Below are 19,855 nucleotides of genomic sequence, written 5' to 3'. Positions count from 1 at the left end.
TAAGGGTTTCTTTGAATACAAGGCTCCATTTGTTCATTTATTCACCTTTAGCCTCATATACTATTATCCGTTGTGTAAAATGCCCTTGCCTTCTTTTTTTCTTCTTAAATTCTCTCAGTGCCTCTTCTTTCTCAAGTTCATATCATGCCCAGCAGGACTTTCTAAGCCCCTTCAACCTTCATCCATTCATAGTGTAAACCACGCCCTCAACCACAGTCAGAAATCCACAATGGTCGTGGACTATTTTCTACGTGGGCGGCAGTTTGGCCGTTTCCTGGCCAACCATACTGATGCACACGAGAGATATGGTTTCACTGATCAAGATATCAGATGGATCAGCAGATACTGCCCCGAGACAGGCGCAAACGACAATGAGGTTGAATACGAAGAGAAATGGTTCGATCCTAGAAGCTTGAGCACAGCAAGGATGCACTGGAGACGTGCGATGAAGAAATTGAACGATGAAGCACACGAATCCGAAATCGAAGCCGAAGACGATAATGGAGAAGAAGCTGAAGTTGAGGCTGATCCTCATCCTTCATCACCTTTTCATCCACGGACCCAGCCTTCGTCTCCTCCACTATCGATCCGGGCTCAACCACGATTTGGAACTACACCAGCGTCTGTTCCTGCCCTATCAACAGAGCCTCGGCCTCGTGTTCCTCACTGTACCCAACCTGCCACCAGCAGTCACTCTCGCGGTCATAACACTCATCAACCCCCAATGCCATATCGCGCATCAATGAGCTCACGATCCCGACGCCAAGCTTCCGGTGGGGAGGAATTCGATCTACGGAATTCCTCCTTTTCACATGGGAGTCGACTTTATCGCCCCGTCGAGGATGGTAGTCGACCACACAAGAAGGACAGTGCAAGAAAAACAATAATTCAATCGTTTGTTTGTTTCTTTTGTTTTTCGCCGAGTGGATAGTGAAACTAAAGGGATAGAGAAAGGGAAAAAGTTCGGGCGTTGATATTGATAGGTTAGAGGCACAAAATTTCATATGGTCTTGTCATGTAGTGAGCTCCTACCCTTTGAAGACTACGGAATCAGTAATGAGTTCTTGATAGGAGTGATGTTTTGTTATTTAGCAAGTGGTGAAAATTAGATTTGTTGCGGATACTCGGTGTCAGAACTCCAGTAGGTACTGTAGTTATAAAAGTTCAAAGTGTCCCATTCAGACAATATCAGGCATTGAAAGTTACCATATAGGGCACAGTCTTTACTCCCACTGTAATTATTCATTTCAACTTTACGGCAGCCGGGAATGTTAAGCATCTTAGCCATTTCCCAGGAAAGATTGTCAACAATGACTCCTCCAGGCATCTTGGTATCCTTCTCTTCTTTCTGAAGGGGTATCTGCTGTATTAAACTATATATTACTATTTAAGTCCCAAGATCATCGGAATTCCCGCTTTACTTCATCATTGAAGTTTGCGACTTGAGATTTGTCTACGATTCCCGGGCTAGATCCCGTTCTGTAATAAGAACCTAATGAATCGCAAGTATCCTGCAACAGAGATATCTGAGTTCAAGGCGGGGGACAACAGATCTCCTCGATATAAATATAAATCTACAAATGGAAGCAATAATCAAATAGTCAAAGTTCATATTATTGCAAGGTGGCTATTATTTGTCGGCTGTTGTAATGAGTTGAGTGGTTTTGTGATATGTTGATGTTGGTGGAGGGAAGAGGAAAAAAAAAAGCCGAGTAGAAGTAATGTATTTTATGCCTAGCTGAGTCTTATATTAGGGCAGGACAGGGCAGGACAGGGCAAAACAAAAAAAGAAGGTCCTGTGTAAGCATTGGAGTCATAATGCTTGAAAAGTGTGATTAAAGATGGAAACCTTATTATCAGAAGTTTCATAAAGAGTTGTTCCTTTATTTAACTACAGATTGCAGATATGCTTACCAGGATCCCCACTCCCAATTTGAAACTCTTTCTGCCAATTCATGCTTCACCTTCTTCCCAAACTCCATAAACTCATACATGTCCCCATACGCCTGTTCAGCACTCGGGGGCACCAACTTCACTAGCACATTATCCCCATCAGCGTTTGGCTCTGGACATCTAGGTACAGTGCACCAATTCCCGTTCTCTTCCCTGGGTCTCCATACCGCCCATGGATTTGTATGAATTGTGTTGGCATTGGAAGGAGATGGAATTTTGTATGGCGAAGGGTGGGTTTGTGACCACAAGATAAGAGATGACAACCATTCGGCGAGAGATGCTTCTTGTTCAATGATATTGGTTTGTGTATCAATGAAGTTAGAGACTTTGGTTGACATTTGCGTTATGTTGTATTGAAACTGTTGGATCTGTTGGATCTGTTCGACAACAGGATTCTTGGGGCGAAAAAGTCCGAACCATGAGGGTGTCTGCTGAAGATGTGAAGCGATACTGATCAGAAAATCCAGATTCTCCAAGACACGTTTGAAGCATTTGACCAAGTCATCCATGTCTTTCATTATATCCCTCGTTTCGGCTTCGATCCCATATTCCAATATGTCCCTCCGAAACCTAACGAGCCAATCCGTCCCCAGAGGATCACAAGACCTTCCCTCTCCATTGCCGACACAGGTATCGCTCTTGGGAAACCGACGCGCTAAGTATACAGCATTATCCAAGAACACGCCAGTAGAAACATACGGTAATCCATAAACGATATTGTACATGGTGCTGGAAAATGATATTGCTGCATCGTGTAAGCTTTCGGATGTATTCTGGCATAAGTCGACGATATCTGTGGCACCCGGGGGTGTGCCATACTCCCTCCGGTAAAAAAGGTATTCATCTGGATCTAGACGTAAACCGTGATGCTCATCCCAGAAGCCGCCCTTGTTTCGAATTTCGTTGCATACCTCGTAAACAATCATATCTTGGTGGGTTATGTATAGAGATAGTCTCTGCATAGGCACATATTCCCTTCCGATAGTGATTTCTTGGATGAGAATATGAGCATACTCATCTAAGACAGGTAGGACAGCAGTATCAAACGGTGGTTGGACATAGACCGTTCCAACTGTTTCGAGAAACAACCAGTAGATGGAAGATATCATGACGAAAATAGCCATGATCTTCCAAATGAGATCAAGGTTGCGCTTCCAACCTTCTTTTTCTCCGATACTTTTTCGGACGTCCACATCTCCGCAGTGAATAATATAACCCCAGATACGGTTGCAGAGTGACTGAAAAGATTCTTCAGAGATGACGGTTTTGGTCGGTGTTTGAAGTTGGATTGTTATCTCATGCGGGTTTGTATTCCAGAAGGAATCATAGAAGCATGTGTTGATGGAAATAGAGAATTGCCCATAGTTGATTTTTGTTGTAAAGAGCATACTATGGGTATTATGCTTCTTTTTATTGTCGTTATCGTCATTACGTACGAAAGGAGGTCTCAGTGGCGCAAGAGGAGTGTCTTCTGGTACCGGTCGCCCTTTTGGTCTCCCATTACCTTCTTGGATGTCCACATCGCCACAGTTAACGATATAACCCCATCGAAAGTTCAAGAGAGACTGAAGAGATTCCCCAGATATCTCGGCTGATGTCGGTGTTCGAAATTTGATTGTTATCTCACGCGGGGGGTTGTTCCAGAAGGGACTGTAGAAGCATAGGTTGATCGGAAGAGATATTTTTCCATAATGAACGGTTTGCGTGATGAGAATGTTTTCCGCATTATGCTTGCTATTGTCATCCTCACCGTGGCAAGCCATTTTGCGTTTGGACCAACAGGTAGGAAGTAGGCAGTCGAGTTGGTGTTGCTATAGGGCAAAGTTCCCTGGTGGGCACTCCTGTACGATGACTGTGACTGAACCGGGATGAAAACAACGAAAATGAGGTAACGCGCCAGACTTTTACAGTGAGAAGATGGCAACTGGAGAGATGCAAACTGCCAGGAAAGATGATCAATGAAATAGTGAAAGGAGTGTAATTCGAGTTTGGATCGAACAGATTTCTTTGTTCAAGTTGATACACGAAAAATTGCCTGAAATTGACACCTGAGGCATCAGTCCTAATCCGGCTCAATGAAAAACCCACGAGCCACATCTATCTAGGTAGTTCAAGAAAACAAAGAAAGTTATTCGAGACTAAGGCAGATGGAGATAAGTGTGTACAAACACCATATAGAGCGATACACAGAGCGGTGTACGTTGAATACCATTCGCCCGTGCTTCATAAACATCTTTCTCATCATATTCTAATGACTCTGATACGTTACATAAAAGAGTGTGATATGCGAATACGTTAGATTGTTGAACACAAGTGCAGTTGTCCCTTCTGCTTCATTACGTTCATGGAATGTCCAAATGGGTCTCAGGGATGAGATTGTCCTTGTCATTCTATGGATCCCTTCTGCGGGTGCGTCCAGCCTGGGCAATCTTTTGCTAGTGGCAGATCAAAGTGTTGGGATGGCACTCCATTTGGTTGAAAGAGTGAGGACTACTGCAAACAGCCGCCGAAAAAAGCCACACAAGGCTAACAACAGGCGCCATTGACACACCGCTATTGGTACAACGTGAGGAACATGTTTGTCCTGCCTAGATGTTACCGTTGAGTCGAAGAAAGAGACTGAGAGTATCCGTCTGGAGTTGCTCGCCAAGCCAAAAAGACGCTTTCCCATCATCTCAATAACGTGGCCAGACGGGACAATATCAGAAATGAGCATGTCAGGCTCATGATTTGCAAACCCAGTTCCTGTGTTGCACAGAAAAAGGCGATGAGTTAGGCGCGTGCCGCAACGATCCCCCATCGTAAATGAAGCTGCTACATAAGGAAGCAGAGGAAAGATGAGGCCCTGACAATTCCACTTCCCAGGCTCGTGAAATCCTCCTTGATGTGCTCTATCTTTGGAAAGTAGCTGCTAACAAGCGTGGAGTAGGTACTTATTGCAAGTGGGCGTCATGTTGAATACAGTCGAGCCACGTCGCAACAATCCCCGCTCAAAAATATGATGTATCATTAGATCTATATCAAACTGCAGTGTTAGCTTTAAAAAAAGCTAAAAGATGTCAGTCGTTGAGCCTAAACTAAGTAAATATGGAAACAGAGAAGTAATACAGCAGTCCTGTATTCCTATTAACCCCTGCTCCTTCTTTCTTTTTTATCTATCCAGGTCTGGATGTTCCTGTGAGTGTTATGACGACTTTGCGTGAGTCTTCTTAGCCACTGACTCTGTGAGAGTCGCCTTGACCACTGACTCTGTGAGAGTCGCCTTGACCACTGACTCTGCGTGAACCGCCTTGTCTAATTATGACTAAATGGACATATACGTTCTTCTTAACGGGTGGCTGCAGGAGTTGATGATGAGAGAGCAGATTTCTGATATGCTGTGACATAATTTGGATATGAGATAAACTTGGTGATAATTTTGATGTAATGGCAGTACAGACTCCGGTTCCATACTTTGACATTAGCTTTAGTTATTCTATCCAGCGCAATCGATCGCCATAGTCATATCTCTATCCGATAATTTTATTTTGACCTCGTCATGCCTTTTCGATTCGGATCCACGTGGTAAGTCATGAATTTCATGGGCTACTATCGTAAAAAACTGACATGTAATCATGGGAACCACAGCTTTTCTCATAACACATCTACCTCAAACTCTCCTATATGCTCGTCATCTAACGTACTGAACTCATCAGAGTCGTCCTGCTGACCAAACATCAGTAAGCATTCGTATTGCACCGCATGTACTACTATTTGTCTCGACCTCGGCCAGGGTTATAGCATTGCTTCTCGACCACCCAGATTGCCAATCGTCAAAGACCATGTGACGGTCTAGCATTTTCCCGACCCTCAAGTCCCCCCGAGCACCTATCTAGTAATAAGGATCGACCTCCCAAGACTAAGAGGTGACGGCAGGTTGGATTTCCAGCACGTTATTAAGCGTTGGCAGAGGCTGGGGCGCTAGATGGCTCACCAAAGATTATGGAAGCCGGGCCTATAAGAGGCAATAAGCATGAAGTGACCATTGATGCATTGCTCAAGAGCGATTAGTGATCTCTATTGAGTTTATTCGTTGAGGAACGCCGGTCACTGGCCTTGATAGCTCACGGCTCGACCAAACATCGCCCCGTGACAGAAGGTCAACGGTTGAACTACACAACACAGTGGTACAGCACGAGACGCCGAAGTGGCAACCAAAGGGCATATGGTATCCTCCACAGGTCCAAGATCACACTATAAATCCTCAGTTATTCTAGTAACAAAAATACATCAAGACTCTGAATACATTCTTGCCCATTTAATATTGTGCTCAGCTACCTACACAAAACAGCCTTCCAGTAACTGTCGTTAGTCTTGTCACTTGCTGAGAACGTCTTCTCGAAAAACAACCCTCCATCTTGGCCCGCTACACAAGTTTGGATTATCCTTGCGCCAAACCGTAAATGACAATCTGATATTCCGTCCCTCACTCTTGGCTTCAATAGAATTCTCCATCTCGCTTTGCGCATTGTTCAAGAAATTCTGAACAACCGGCTGTTGGTATCCCAACTGATCCGCCGAAAGAAACAGATCTTTCCATAGTGCATATACACCTGGGGTCCTCATATCGAGCAAAGTTCCTTTCAGAGCCCATTCGGTTGCGCCCTTGTGCCAGAAGCAAAGGAATAAGGACTTGGTGTCAAGTACAAACGCGCCCCAGTTCTGAAACGACCCATAAGGGCCAAAAAATACGCTGTCCTCCATATCCCAGAATTTGTTAGGGAGCTCGGTGCTAGAGACTATTGAGATATCAGGAGGCAGTTCGATTGTGACCATGGTGAAGCGACTGTGTGAGACGAGATCGGATTGCCTTGCTTGTAACAGTGGCCGCTGTATCCTCCGTTCGGGTAGTTTGGTCAAAAGAGTAACGTTGTGGAATATACTACCTCCTGCCACTGCAGGGACGAGGCAAAACGAAGTGGAAGCCGTCATCTTTCGGATCGCCCTGTTTTCTTCAAAGCCTCGCGCTCGCACAAACGCATTCGGGCCTATCTTTCGCATGGGTATTGTCAAGAATTCACCCTCATACCCAGGAGTCATACAGTCCAACTCCAACACATAACGATATGTAATATCCTCGAGTCCGGGGTAACTGAGCTCAGAATAGTCAAGCAAGTACACACGAGCGCGGAGCCTGAGCCCTTTGTTCGATATACTCATTTCGCCTTCGTCGAGAAGGGAGTTTGCCACCGAGTACATCTTTGAACAAGAAGCGAAGTGCTGCACTGACGTGGCAAGGAATCCACAGTACTCTTCCGCTGTGGAAAATGGTGGCGTCCAGGCAAGAAGGCTTAAATCGTACGTTGTTTTGATGATTTCTTCTTGGAGACGACGAAACGCGTTATCGCCCTCTCCGTACAGCATTGGCATATTGATACCGCATATACCAAGCAAACAGTACGCCATATCCTCTATACGAGTAGTCTCTCGGTTTGCAGCCCATGAGAGTCGCTTTGCGATGCATGCCGAAGAAATAGGCGCTACGTGGCCCAGAAACTCTTGTTCAATGGATGTGATGTGCGAAAGAGAGCCCAAGAGACTCCATTTGGAGCCGATACAGTCCCAGGCTTGATTGTAGAATGCGACAGACGCGGGAGCAATCAACTCTTGCAATGTCCAACCCCGAGTGAACCACCTGCATTTTGCAAGTGGGAATTGCTCAACCTTATCGGATAGATACACATAGCAGAACTTGGCTTTTTGATACCAGAGGAACATAGAGTTAATGACTTCGGTAAGTTCGGCACTGCTGGACTTGTCGATACAGCATGTATCGACCCACACGTACTGGACCTTATCTGCGAGGGCTAGCTCACATGTTTTTGTGATCTTTTCGTATCCTGTCTTTGACTTGGAAGCTTCGACATTGCACTCTTGGAAGGTGACTTCTCCATCAGCTTCCCACGTATGTGAGAGGATAGCGTATTCTGGTAGATCCCCGTAGAATTCCTTGAAGGAGATGCACTGAGTTTCGACTAGTACTTTCGCTTCTATAAGCCTCATTTTGATAAGTCCGAAGGACAAAGGACAAAGGCCAAATGGATACAGTTTCACTAGAAGGAGTAGACAAGCGGGGAAAATGAAAAGATAAGCGCCCAGTCAGACCGAGATATTTTCCTTTCGTTGAGCAACTGAGCTGGCTTCTTATTATTGGTGGCTGTGTTGTGGCGTTGTATGCAGCCAAACTCTTTGGTCAATTGGTGAGAACCTATCTGTGGGTGAAGGAAATGGTGATTTGTATGGAAGAATAAACTAACATACTGATTAAAATCCCTGCTTCATCTTATCTCATGTAATCAACGACATAAACCCTTTTGTTCTGCAGGTAACTGACGAACCAGTTACAGAATCGAACAACGAAAGCCCCAGCCCCAGCCTTCGTCTTCATTTTTGTCTTCGTCTTCGTCTTCGTCTTCATCTCCATCCCGAGCCCTTTCTAATGCCTCCTCATCTGCGATGATTCCCAACAGCTGAGTCATGTCTTCGAAAATAACAGGCAAAGACGTCCACGGTGGGCCAGGCACTGGCTCTGCACACGAAGAAGCATACACTATAGGATCCAGTCCAGCATCCCAAGCGCCCCTGACATCGCACCTAAAATCATCGCCGACCATGTACGTCTTGCCCTCCCCTTCCAACATTTCAGGTGTGATGTTGAACTCGTACAGCGCATAGCGATAGATTTGAGGATCCGACTTTGCCCAACCAAGTTCGTGAGAGGCGAAAAGGCCGTCAATTAAGTGCGCGATCCCGATCCGGTCGATCTTGTCATGTTGAGAAACTGCTGATGCATTGGTGATGATGCCGATCTTGTATCCCATCTCCTTAAGCTTTGTCAATGTCTCTATCGTTCCAGTCGTGGCTCTATTGGAGCTTCGATACGCTTCTTTGTAGGTAGCATCGAATGCTTGAAGTTCGTCGTCGGTATAGTCCTCGAGACCAATCAACGAAAAGAATTTGTAGATCCTATTCAGTCCCAATTCTTCCTCCCTGAGCTTGGCGTTGCGCAATACACTGTAGGTCGTGTCGCGGGCTTTGAGGTAGGTCGCCGCGAGTTCTTCATTAGACATCTTATCGGGAATCCTGACTGTGTGGCGAGCCTGCGCAATCGCACATTGAAGGGAGTGGTAATCATCAAAGAGGGTGCCGTCCCGGTCAAAGAAGATGACTTTTGGCCGTGTTGTTTGCGACATGGTTAAAAATTGCAAAAACTCTCCAGGGTGGTAGATAGATTGGTGGGAAGGTTGAAAAGCGGAAGTACTTTCTGGGTTGATTGGTGGTTTATACTTGACGAGTGCAGCGGGAAAACCAAAATCGAATTCTATAGATAAAGCACGATATCCATAAACCTTGGAATCCTACTGGGGCTAAAAGAGTAACTAAGGTTTAACTGAGAATAGGACAATTCAACGTAGTATCCCCAGTATGAGCACCATATATTTTTTATCACGACGAATCTGCAAATAATACTGTTGCTGTCTAGCGCAAAAAAGTCATTTCTGAACTTGAAATACGCGTCCCTGTATCGCTTTGAGGATCTGGGTTGTCCCTACGGTATGTTCCATTAAGAACACAGGTGCACAGTATAATAGTCTTTTATCTTTAATAAATATCTTTAGATTAATTTATAACTAGAGTATTACATTATTATCTATTAAATTAGTAACGATCGTTAGAGATATTAGTAAGTTAATATAGCTTTATACATATCCTGCTTACTTACTTATAGCACTTAATAAAGTATTGCATAACTGTCCTACATATTAAATCAGCTTCTGTCTTTTTTTTTGCAACGTCCTTCTCTTCATCCTTGACATCTCTTGTACAACTATGCATATCACTATTCATGGAGTCATTCCCTCAGACTTGGAAACTATAAGCGAAATTCAATTTGCTGCCTTACTTCCAGTAACTCCAATTGAACGACTAATCTACCCTTCGGGCATGACAGCAAACTCTATACTTGCATCAATAACAGAGAAACAGCGACGTTTCCATGAGCCCAATGTTAAATATTTGAAGGCAGTCACTGAGCGTGGTCAAATCTTATCATTTGCAAGGTGGTATACATTGGATCACGATAAACCGTATGAAGGTTCGGGTTCGGCTTTCACTTTCCGCCCTTCTCAACAGCTTGAACCAGAAGATATGAATGTTGAGACCGCCAGATCATTCTATCAAGGAATCGATGAGTTGAAAAAGAGAAACATTGCAGGAAAACCTTGTCTATGTTCGTACAAGAGCTCCCTAACCATTATCATGCATGAGTTTAATGCTTAACCTTGTGTAGATCTTTCTCTCATTGCAACTCATCCAAATTATCAAGGCTTGGGTGCTGGGTCACAACTTCTTGACTGGGGAATCAAGTATGCTACAGAGCATGGGTTAGATATCTATGCCGTGTCTACAGCTGCGTCTTTGGCTTGGTATGAGAAGTTTGGCTTCCGAAGCGTCGACAAGTTTTCCATCGACATGGCATGCATGGGCGGTAAAGATGAGAACAATACTCTAGGACTTTATACTGCCACATTGATACAGTTTACTGTAGCCAAGTGAGATTCGGTCGAGATTTGTATGTCTCTAATATTATTTTCGATGTATTTGGGAGTTTTGACAGACAATTTACAGCCCGTTGTCAGATATGAAGAACAAAAATCAGAACGGGTGAATGAAAGTTTACATTATCTAACGATAAACTTGTCGTACAAGAGAATCCAGCTCCTCGTCGCTCGTACCTTGGAACGACTCGTTTTTCGATACCCTTTTCGCTTCTTGCAGACCCTTCGCCCAGGTCCTTTTCCCTTCAGCCTCCAAGTTTCGATTCCAATCCCGTTGTGCGATTTTCATCAGTACCTGACCCAGCTTGAGGAGTGCTCTTGGCCACAGTCCCGGGTCATCGTGGTACTCTGCAAATGTTTTCTCTGCTTCAACCAACCGATGTCGCGCATAATCCAGGTTCCCAAGAACGAAGGCCAGGCTCCCAGTTTTGTACAGGGACAGGCCCGTCGTATAATGATCATTGCCGCCGAATAAGGTCTGGCGGCGTGACAGACACTGTTTATGGATACGAAAACCGTCCTCACGATTTCCCAAAGCCCATTGGATATTCCCATAGTAATACAAGGTGTAGAGCATGAACGAAGTATCGGGAGCACAGTCCGTGTGCAAGGCGACTGCCCTTTGGACATAACCCAACGCGGCTTCTAGATTGCCCCATCGAAAGTACGCATAACTCATATTTGAAAGTACAAGTTCCTGAGATCGTGCGGTACCTCCAGGACAGTTCAGGCATATCTCTAGGGCTTTGTGATAATAGTCAGCCGCTTTATCTTGCTCGTCTTGTGTGAAAGGCTCAATGAGTTGTATATCATTGGCATAGTTCATGTAAGAAATTCCCAACTGTTGGATTTCTGGATCGTCTTTGGGAATCGAGAGCTCTCGGTTTTCGATGGCTAGTTTGGTGTACCCGAGGCCTTCTTTCTCTTTACCACGTCGCAACATGAACACAGCGCCTAGGTTGTTGTAGATGAGCCCCAAAGTCTGACTCTTTCTTCTTAGCAACTTCTTGCAAATACTTTCGGCAGCCAAAAGGACCTCCAATGCAGATATTGTCTCTCCTCTTTCAAAGAAGTACCAACCGCAGTGGGCAAGTATTTCAGCAAACTCCTTGGAAGGTGAAAGTCCATCACCGTGGTTCTGATAGTAACGGAGGATACTTCGGAGATGAGCAGTGAACATGGCGCAACGAGAAAAGAGAGCAACCATGGACCCCCCTTGCTCCTGGCGGGGGTATTCCCGGCATATACAATGGACAGCATTGTCAAAAGCGAGTGTTCTAGACTCGGAACTCCAGCGCTGTCTGGCTGCGGCCTGAGTCATACGATGCACTCTCAATGATCTGTTTTTGGGGTCTTTGTTCTGGTCGAGTAGTGACTTGAAAACAAGATCATTGATTGATTGGTGCAAACGATTGTTATGAGACTGGCCAGGTGACTTGGGGCCGTCACCTGATCGAAAATGACGGATGAGGTCTAGAGGAATCTTGTCGGGGTCTAAAAGAGCCAACAAATCGAGTAAGGCCGAGGCTTCTGGCCGGTAAGCCGCGACAGATGAAATGGATAGATTCCAAGGTGTCATGAGTGTAAAAAGGTTCTCGCCATCCGAGTGCTGATCTATATACGAAGTGTTCGTACCAGAGATCTTTTGCTCGACCGCGATACTCTCATCAATGTCATACTCCTCGAGAAACTCGCTTAGTGTCATGTGCCGAACCTTGATGTATGCCGCGACGTGGTTCATCACGAGCGGTATGCAATCGAGTTTGAGCGCAACCTCCTTGGCCAGCGGTTTCTGGTTGGGGTCCGCGACAGTGTCAGATACTCGTGACCAGAAGTACTCTGCTGCTGCCTCCACGGGGAAAGACTTGACTTCTGCGGTTGCGGTAAATGTGCCAGGTGAGCCAATCGAGTGGTCCCTCGTAGTTACAATGATGTAGCTCGTCTTTGAGAAGTGCCGTGGCCAGAACGAAGTAACAAGACTGAGGTCTTCCACATTGTCAAACACGATGAGCCAATGATGGTTAGTCTCGAGCCACTTTCGAACAGCAACGGCGGTTTGTTTTGGGCTCGTAGCAATAACACCGATTCCCAGCTCTTTGGCAATAGACTCATATGAGATGTCTATTTTATCTTTCGTATCCGCATGTACCCAAAACTGGACGGGAAATGACTTTCTGTTGTCCATCATGAATTTGAGTGCTATTTGTGTCTTCCCAACACCGATATGTCCGTACAAACCGAATAGGCGCGAGTCTTGTTCTTGTTGGAAGCACTCTGACATCTGCTCCAGAATGTTGTCTTGTTATTGTCAGTGAGATCTTTCTTATATGAGATTTATTGACCTACCCGGTCGGTTGGAAAAGTGATGAGAGAGGAAGAATGGAATGTCATTTTCTACCTCGCGAACACCTGAGGTATTGGTGTCGGCGGTGCTCTCATTTTGTTGAAGAGATGTTTCAGTCTCGATATGACCTTTTGGATCTCCCAGCGAGTACTCGCCACTGCGAAAAAAAGAGCTAGAGATTGAAGGTCCTTGAACTAGAGAATGCTTTTTTATAATGCTTTTGTGATTTGCTGAGTCTTGTCAATTTAGGGATTCGGATACCAGATTCCCATTAACTTACATGAGCGGTTCACAAGATTAGATGCCATATTGTGAATATAGGTTGTGACAGTCACCCAATTATCATCACTAGATGACACGAACTTGCATAAATCTGTATGGCTGGCATCGAGCAGTTTGACAATTTCGTTAGGGATGTCCATCTTGGCAGATTCGTGCTCCACGACCTGATCGTAATTAGTCGTAGCTGTTGGTAAGGGGTCTATCACATACCAAGCCAATCCCTCTGCAGCCGACATTCTCTATGAAGCTTATAATTTCGAAGTCTCTTGAGACAAGAACAAAGTCGCTATGTATGTCGCTGACAGTGTTGCAGAAAAACCTCAGTTCTGAAGAATTCCTTCCTCCCCCTTGTCCTAGTCTCACAGCGTTCGATAAATTGTTCCCTAATTCACCCCACTTTGCGCTTTTTGCACCTCTATGGGGGGTGCCAAAGAAACAAATTCCTGTAGGGACATCGAAAATCGAAATTTGCGCACTCCTATTTTTGGCTGTGATAATGGCCTTTCCAGCGATCGGCACAGTCAGCAAAAGTCGTGTAACGGTATATATCCTTGCTGTACCTGTTTGACGACCAGTCCACCCATGCTGTGACATATTAACAAAAATGGCCGATTTTGGTCCTTTGTACGCTTTATGTTAGCTGGGTGCTGTAGGATTGATTGTCTTTAACCTGTAAGTACCTTTAAAGAAACCCTGTTGGCTTGTATATCCGCCCAAAGACTACTTGCAAAGTCTCTGATTCTACCATGCCCACAGTCAGCCATGACGTTTGCATTGAATCCAAACGTCATGATTCTTGCTTTCGGCAAAAGTTGAGGAAGAAGGTCACGAGGCCAAAATGTGTCTCCTGAAGTCCAACTTGACCTCGATCCGCCGTTGAGTCCATGGACAAATATCACACTATAGTTATTAGTATGCTATGGACTATATTGAAAAGGTAGGAGTTGAATATACTCAAGGCTGCACTTGCTGTCATCACCTTCGGGAAACACAACTTTCAACCCTGTTGGTCCTTTCGGATTGTTTGCGGGAGCGGCAGGGTTTATGAATTTCTTGAAATGCCGCATATTGATTTCGCATGTGAAAATAAAATATACCGTGATACGTGCTACTCTTTTGAGTTACGGTTTCTGTCATTACAGATGAATATGCCCACGGTTGCAACACTGAATGGGTTCAACAACAGAAGTGGTTACTATGATGGCCTTCCCAGGGGACTTTCGAGTGGCACTAATGACTTTTTCTTTCCCAGACTGGATTGCAAATCTAATATCAGCACTTTGGTGCGATGTCAAAGCACCCCTGACCGAGCCGCCATTGATCATAGTCGCAAGGCGATTGTCTTCAACCACTGCCATAACGGGAAGCCGACAGCTCAGCCTCAGCGCTGAAGTATGGCATGGTATATGGTACCTCGACAAGACAGAGTCCTTTTCTACATTTGAAAAACAGAAACAGGGTTTTCCTGCTACAGCTGAGCAACCACGACGAAATGAGACATCAATCATGACGCATATGTAAGACATTGGGGTTGAAAAAAGTACGAGTTGGCACCACTAAGAGAGTGTGATTGGTTCTGTGTACGGCTATGTGCCGTCTATCATGTTGTGTTGCCGACGCTCACGCCTCACCGGTTGAGCCGCCGTCTTACTGCATGCGGCTTCAACGGTTGATTGGTGGCCTGATTTGCTTCTATGGTCACCGTTGTACGGAACTGTCACGTCAAAGTCTCACATGTTCCAAGCCCCTTTAACCCCGCTTTGAGGCCCATGTTGATCATTCGTTTTTTGCGGCGGCGGTCACGTGGGTGGTATACCTCCTCCATCAACATGCATTTTCTCTGCTCTTCCCATGACATTCAGCCTCTAGGCTAACAAGTTGAAACACGTCTAACTCGACCCATCCCGTCGTTTTGAGGGCTACGCTTACAGTTGTTCAACTGGGATAGGTCGTTTTGAGAGGCTTACTGTGAGTCGCAAACATCTATCAGCTTTTATCCATTTATTCCATTGTTAACGCACATCTTCGTTTGGTGCGTCAAGCCGATCCCCCCTCCCCCGTCCCAGTTCTGTTTCCCATCTGCTTCGCTTCTTAGCCATATGGCCATCCATCAGACCATCTGCACCATCACACTTATTGCCGTGGTACTCGCCATGCTAACAACTAATCTCAACCAGGCTGTTGCTTCCTCCTTCCTTTGGGTAAGCGGATTGTGGCGATCAAGCTCTGCAACGATGGCGATCAAGCTTGAGGAAACGTCCATTGCCCAAATTCTCGTGGGTCTCGACGAAGGTCATTTCACAGTGGCTGAGCTAGTGGAGGTAAGTCAAAATCAGTCCATTTCGGCTATTGAGTTGTTGTCTCTAATGGCAGCTTTGATACAGTGCTACATCGCTCGAATTGAGCATCTAAATCCTCAACTCCGTGCCATTTCGCAACTGAACCCCGACGCGCGCTCAATCGCACACAACAAAGACACAGAGCGGTCTACGGGAGCTTCGCGTGGTATTCTACATGGTGTACCCATTCTCGTGAAGGATGTCTTCTTGACCAAGGATCGCTTAATGTCAACAAGTAAGACAACATTCATACACCACCACAGATAATTTACTAAAGCTACCAGATGGCTGTCTTGGATTGAAGGATGCTGTACCAGCATTCGAGGCCACAATTATACGACGACTTCGAGAGCAAGGCGCTGTTCTCCTAGGCAAGACAAATCCAACCGAATGGGCGAATTATCGATCTCCAGGACGTGCTTCTGGAGGTTGGTCAGGTGTTGGAGGCCAATGCCTAGCGCCTTATCATGAAGACCAGGATCCTTCTGGCTCTTCTTCTGGAAGCGCCGTCGCTGCATGTCTAGGTCTGGCAGCAGCAGCATTAGGCACAGAGGTTACTGCAACTCTTCGTTATACTTGATGGTGAATGTCAAAACTGACAATTGTAGACATCAGGAAGCTTAAGCTCCCCTGCTCAGCGATCCGCAGTTGTCAGCATCAAGCCGACAGTTGGGCTCACCTCCCGACATGGCGCCTATCTTGTCAGCGAATGGCAAGACACTGTGGGAGTGCTCGCGCGAACGGTCCAAGACGCAGCTACCGTTCTCACTGCAATTGCAGGTATGTAAAAAAATTCCTTGATAAGCATAAATCACTAAATCCATAGGAACTGATCCTAATGATCCCTTCACTATCTCTGACCCGCGGGATGATTCCAATACGCAAAAGCCTGATGAGGGCATTGACTTTACACGTGCTTGTGTAAAGTCAGGCCTCGAAGGGAAAAGAATTGCTGTAAGTGGCATAAATTTAGATATTGTATGATATTAGCTCATGTCAGCCCCAGATCCCGCGCCACCTCTTTCCAACTGACAAGGTGGTAACTGCTGCGTTTGATAAAGCTATTTCTATAATGGGTACCCAAGGAGCCACCATTGTCGACAATGTCAAGTTCTCTGAGTTCGATAGCAATTATACGTTCACGGAGGATCTTGAGTGGACCCTTGGTTTGCGAGTTTCCATCCGTGAGAGTAAGTGTACAGACTATCACCGGCGTATATGTGAAAACTAACATGTTGGAAGATATGAGAAAGTCTCTTTCTCAATATGAGAAAAACCCACAATCTCTCCACACACTTGAAGATGTGATCAAATTCACACTCACGACTCCAGAAGAGCAGCCCGAGAAATGGGGAGTAGATGAGTGGTTAAAATGCGAACAACTAGGCACCCAGTATGGGCCTGATTCATCCGAGTTTAGAGACTCAATCGAGTTGCGAAACCGTATCGGAATGCAGATCGCTGAGCTTTTAGATCGCACGGAATGCGACTTCATCTTTGCCCCTTCGATTGACACGAGTGCCAATGTTGGAGGCTGTCCAACCATTGGCGTTCCCCTTGGCTTTTATCCCAAGGACCAACCTGTTACACGTCGCAAGTCCAATAGGCTTGTGACAGTTGGACCAAACGTCCCGTAAGTACTCTCCCAGGAATGATATCCAGACCTCACTAACTTTAACAAAGCTTTGGTGGATTGTTTGTTGGCCGCAGATGGGATGACTTCAAACTTATCTCAGCTGCCCATGCCTTTGAGCAGGCATCATTGATTCGTGAGCAGGTGCCCCCTGTCGTCTCTTCTGACATCCAGCTACCAGTTAGAACGGAAGAGAAGTTTCGGGGCTCGCTGTGATTCATGTAGAGCTGGCAGCAAGTACAATAGAGTTATAAGACAACACACGCGTTCCTGCACTGCATTTAAAACGGGCCCATTCGTATTGAATGATAACCTCTTTCTATATTTATCTCGTAGACTTTGATGACATCAGATTGACCGAAATGCTCGTTTCGTCGCTACGTACGTACCTGGGTGGATCTGGTACAAAAGGCATGGAATCCCTTCAGTAACCCGAACTTTTCCATTCTTCCCACATTAGCATGTCAGATTTCCCACGTTCCATCCAAAGAGACACACCAAGTATACCTTCACTATGGCTATTACGTCAAACTTAAACTATCTCGCGCCAATCGTCCTATGGGAGGAAACCAAACCATATGAGATAACGGGCAATGTCTCTGCTGAGATACCAAGGACCAATTTTCAATTTCAACCATACGCAGTTGCGATCAAAGATACCAGAGCTCTAAAGGATGGTATTTCGCTGAGCACTCATGGCTTTGAATGGGTGTCCCATGAGACTGTGGAAGATTTCAAGACAGATGAGAGCGTGAACCGATACATCAAGGAATTGGAAGGTTTCGTCAAAGACTATTTCAATGCTGAAAAAGTCTTAACGTTCCAATACCAGGTACAGCTATCTCACAATCCAGTCAAGGTTTCCCAGAGCTGACAGCTAGGCTGGCAGGTTCGCAAAAGGCAGCCTGATCCACTCGACCCTCGCATTCGCCCGCCAAGCAACTTTGTGCATGTTGGTGAGTTACAAACAAAGCATTGCGATAAGCTCAATGTTATGTGATAACCGATTGAGTTAGACGTATCACCAGGAGGAGCAGAGGCTCGTATCCGGTTCAATTACCCCGAAATGGCAGATGAGCTTTTGCGTCGCCGGTACGCGCTATTGAGGTGAGTTGGGATCCTGCCCAACACCATTGGGCTCAATATTTGTGGTCTGACCGACTGTAGCCTGTGGAGACCGCTCTTCTCTCCCTTGAGAGACTACCCACTGGCACTTTGCGACGCACGTTCTGTTCAGGATAGCGACCTTGTCGAAAGTGACTACATATATCCTAATTTTGTCAGCGAGTCACTTCTACTCAAGCACTCCCCAAAGCATGAATGGTTCTATCTCTCGGATCAGCGCAAGGAGGAGTTACTGATTATCACCAACTACGATTCAGCCTTCAAAAGACGTAAGTGCAAAGGATCGTGATCCGTACTATCTACTAGCTAACGAGTATTACCCAATTGTCAGGAACCCCTCACACGGGCTTTGAATTGGCTGACACCGCTGGGAAGACAAAGGCTCGAGAAAGCATCGAAGTTAAGGTCGTGGTTTGTTTTTAAAGGCTTTACTGATGTAAAGTTTCAACGAGGGTTATCAATTCCAATTTCAACTGTTCAAGGAGGCATTTAAACAAGATAGTAACGAATGCCTACTCATGTCTTCCTCGAGTAACCCCAAAATATAAACATGATATCAGCTATACAGGCAACACATAAGCATCATTTGCAAGTCCCATGCAGGCAAGAAATATGCCCCTCTCCACTTAAGCACCGGAATGGTCCTCGTACGCCGCGTCGAGATGCTCACTCTTGTACCAGGGTTTGTCGTGTAGAGACATGGTAGATGGAACATCAGTCGGGTCCACTTTATAAGCAGCTTTCCAAGGTTGATGCTTCGCTTTGGCTATCTTTTCACCTCGACGGCCAATGATTTGGGAGACGCTGTGCTCGCCAAAGTCCTCATCGAGGGAGATATCAATCTTAGCCTTAGTGGTGCAAGAGGACATCTTCCCAAGAACCTGTTAATTTCGTGCATGTGACAGCAGGCAAACAGTAGATACTGGAGGACTGACCTTTGTTTCGAATTGATTTTAAAATGTAATAAACTTTGTTGTGTAATGAGATGAGTTGTTGGATCTGGTTGGGGGACACAGCACTGCTTTATCATCTTGTCGCATAGCTTGACCACTGGAACCTCATCCTTGTGACGACTCTGTTCCACATCAAGGCGTTGCACATTGGTTAGCCACGCAAAGTGTGAGGAGGGCGCCACGGCGGATACAATCTTCCAATGGAGAGTCCATCAAACAGTATCGTCGATCGACTCGACCACTCACTTCGCTTGACTGAGGCCAGAAAGCTATGAAGTTGTGGATCACTGGCGCATTAGCTGATGAAAAGGTTGGCTCCTCACTCACTGACGGTCATTGCCTCAACATGTGTCTTTTGGTCATTGGTGTGTTTGTTTTCGCAAACTTGTTGTCTCGGATATTCTTGTTAGCAATTGTAATTTGGGGTGACACAAGCGCCTAAGTGGCTCAAAATGTGATATGATTCTGAAGTTTGCGGCCTGAAATGAGGGGTTTGCATGTCTCGGTCAGCAAAATGAGGGGAGACTTCAGGACTTGTGACCAATCCTTTGCACATTCATGCTTACTGGCACTTTATTTCTCCTGGCTCAAATTGTAGTATGCATGTACTGATACATCCGTCAATGAGC

At 45.6% G+C, this 19,855-nt stretch overlaps 10 protein-coding genes across 10 annotated transcripts; 5 read left to right on the top strand and 5 right to left on the bottom strand.

Annotated features, from left to right (window-relative positions):
• Nucleotides 1-229: 229 nt before the first annotated feature.
• Nucleotides 230-1,109, top strand: FGSG_11015 (uncharacterized protein; the record flags this gene model as incomplete). The annotated part of the gene is made up of 2 exons (XM_011327051.1): nucleotides 230-845; nucleotides 1,093-1,109. 2 exons carry the CDS (start codon nucleotides 230-232, stop codon nucleotides 1,107-1,109), a joined length of 633 nt encoding a protein of 210 aa, XP_011325353.1.
• A 740-nt stretch (nucleotides 1,110-1,849) lies between these two features.
• Nucleotides 1,850-3,716, bottom strand: FGSG_11016 (uncharacterized protein; the record flags this gene model as incomplete). The annotated part of the gene is made up of 2 exons (XM_011327050.1): nucleotides 1,850-3,359; nucleotides 3,390-3,716. The coding sequence occupies 2 exons, from the start codon at nucleotides 3,714-3,716 to the stop codon at nucleotides 1,911-1,913; spliced, it is 1,776 nt and encodes a 591-aa protein (XP_011325352.1). The 3' UTR covers nucleotides 1,850-1,910.
• A 2,593-nt stretch (nucleotides 3,717-6,309) lies between these two features.
• FGSG_11017 (uncharacterized protein) lies at nucleotides 6,310-7,995 on the bottom strand (the record flags this gene model as incomplete). Its single annotated transcript, XM_011327049.1, has 1 exon — nucleotides 6,310-7,995. One exon carries the CDS (start codon nucleotides 7,993-7,995, stop codon nucleotides 6,310-6,312), a length of 1,686 nt encoding a protein of 561 aa, XP_011325351.1.
• A 338-nt stretch (nucleotides 7,996-8,333) lies between these two features.
• FGSG_11018 (uncharacterized protein) lies at nucleotides 8,334-9,185 on the bottom strand (the record flags this gene model as incomplete). Its single annotated transcript, XM_011327048.1, has 1 exon — nucleotides 8,334-9,185. The coding sequence occupies one exon, from the start codon at nucleotides 9,183-9,185 to the stop codon at nucleotides 8,334-8,336; it is 852 nt and encodes a 283-aa protein (XP_011325350.1).
• A 637-nt stretch (nucleotides 9,186-9,822) lies between these two features.
• Nucleotides 9,823-10,272, top strand: FGSG_13873 (uncharacterized protein; the record flags this gene model as incomplete). Its single annotated transcript, XM_011327047.1, has 1 exon — nucleotides 9,823-10,272. The coding sequence occupies one exon, from the start codon at nucleotides 9,823-9,825 to the stop codon at nucleotides 10,270-10,272; it is 450 nt and encodes a 149-aa protein (XP_011325349.1).
• A 405-nt stretch (nucleotides 10,273-10,677) lies between these two features.
• On the bottom strand, nucleotides 10,678-13,770 carry FGSG_11019 (uncharacterized protein; the record flags this gene model as incomplete). Its single annotated transcript, XM_011327046.1, has 5 exons — nucleotides 10,678-12,044; nucleotides 12,186-12,848; nucleotides 12,897-13,088; nucleotides 13,175-13,340; nucleotides 13,387-13,770. 5 exons carry the CDS (start codon nucleotides 13,768-13,770, stop codon nucleotides 10,678-10,680), a joined length of 2,772 nt encoding a protein of 923 aa, XP_011325348.1.
• Nucleotides 13,771-14,234: 464 nt separating this feature from the next.
• Nucleotides 14,235-14,567, top strand: FGSG_13872 (uncharacterized protein; the record flags this gene model as incomplete). Its single annotated transcript, XM_011327045.1, has 1 exon — nucleotides 14,235-14,567. The coding sequence occupies one exon, from the start codon at nucleotides 14,235-14,237 to the stop codon at nucleotides 14,565-14,567; it is 333 nt and encodes a 110-aa protein (XP_011325347.1).
• Nucleotides 14,568-15,053: 486 nt separating this feature from the next.
• FGSG_13871 (uncharacterized protein) lies at nucleotides 15,054-17,485 on the top strand. Its single transcript, XM_011327044.1, has 9 exons — nucleotides 15,054-15,144; nucleotides 15,354-15,497; nucleotides 15,561-15,750; nucleotides 15,800-16,068; nucleotides 16,124-16,295; nucleotides 16,342-16,469; nucleotides 16,522-16,705; nucleotides 16,758-17,148; nucleotides 17,199-17,485. Exons 2-9 carry the CDS (start codon nucleotides 15,411-15,413, stop codon nucleotides 17,362-17,364), a joined length of 1,587 nt encoding a protein of 528 aa, XP_011325346.1. The 5' UTR covers nucleotides 15,054-15,144; nucleotides 15,354-15,410; the 3' UTR covers nucleotides 17,365-17,485.
• A 173-nt stretch (nucleotides 17,486-17,658) lies between these two features.
• FGSG_13870 (uncharacterized protein) lies at nucleotides 17,659-19,145 on the top strand. Its single transcript, XM_011327043.1, has 5 exons — nucleotides 17,659-17,980; nucleotides 18,038-18,104; nucleotides 18,165-18,255; nucleotides 18,316-18,542; nucleotides 18,605-19,145. Exons 1-5 carry the CDS (start codon nucleotides 17,663-17,665, stop codon nucleotides 18,694-18,696), a joined length of 795 nt encoding a protein of 264 aa, XP_011325345.1. The 5' UTR covers nucleotides 17,659-17,662; the 3' UTR covers nucleotides 18,697-19,145.
• FGSG_13869 (uncharacterized protein) lies at nucleotides 18,552-19,268 on the bottom strand. The gene is made up of 2 exons (XM_011327042.1): nucleotides 19,209-19,268; nucleotides 18,552-19,142 (listed from the first exon to the last, which is right to left on the bottom strand). Exon 2 carries the CDS (start codon nucleotides 19,140-19,142, stop codon nucleotides 18,900-18,902), a length of 243 nt encoding a protein of 80 aa, XP_011325344.1. The 5' UTR covers nucleotides 19,209-19,268; the 3' UTR covers nucleotides 18,552-18,899.
• Nucleotides 19,269-19,855: the final 587 nt, after the last annotated feature.

This window comes from Fusarium graminearum, chromosome 3 (assembly GCF_000240135.3).
Source record: "Fusarium graminearum PH-1 chromosome 3, whole genome shotgun sequence".
Classification (NCBI taxonomy): Eukaryota; Fungi; Ascomycota; class Sordariomycetes; order Hypocreales; family Nectriaceae; genus Fusarium; species Fusarium graminearum.
Note: the sequence above shows the minus strand (reverse complement) of the source record. Positions and strands in the feature narration are given on the sequence as shown.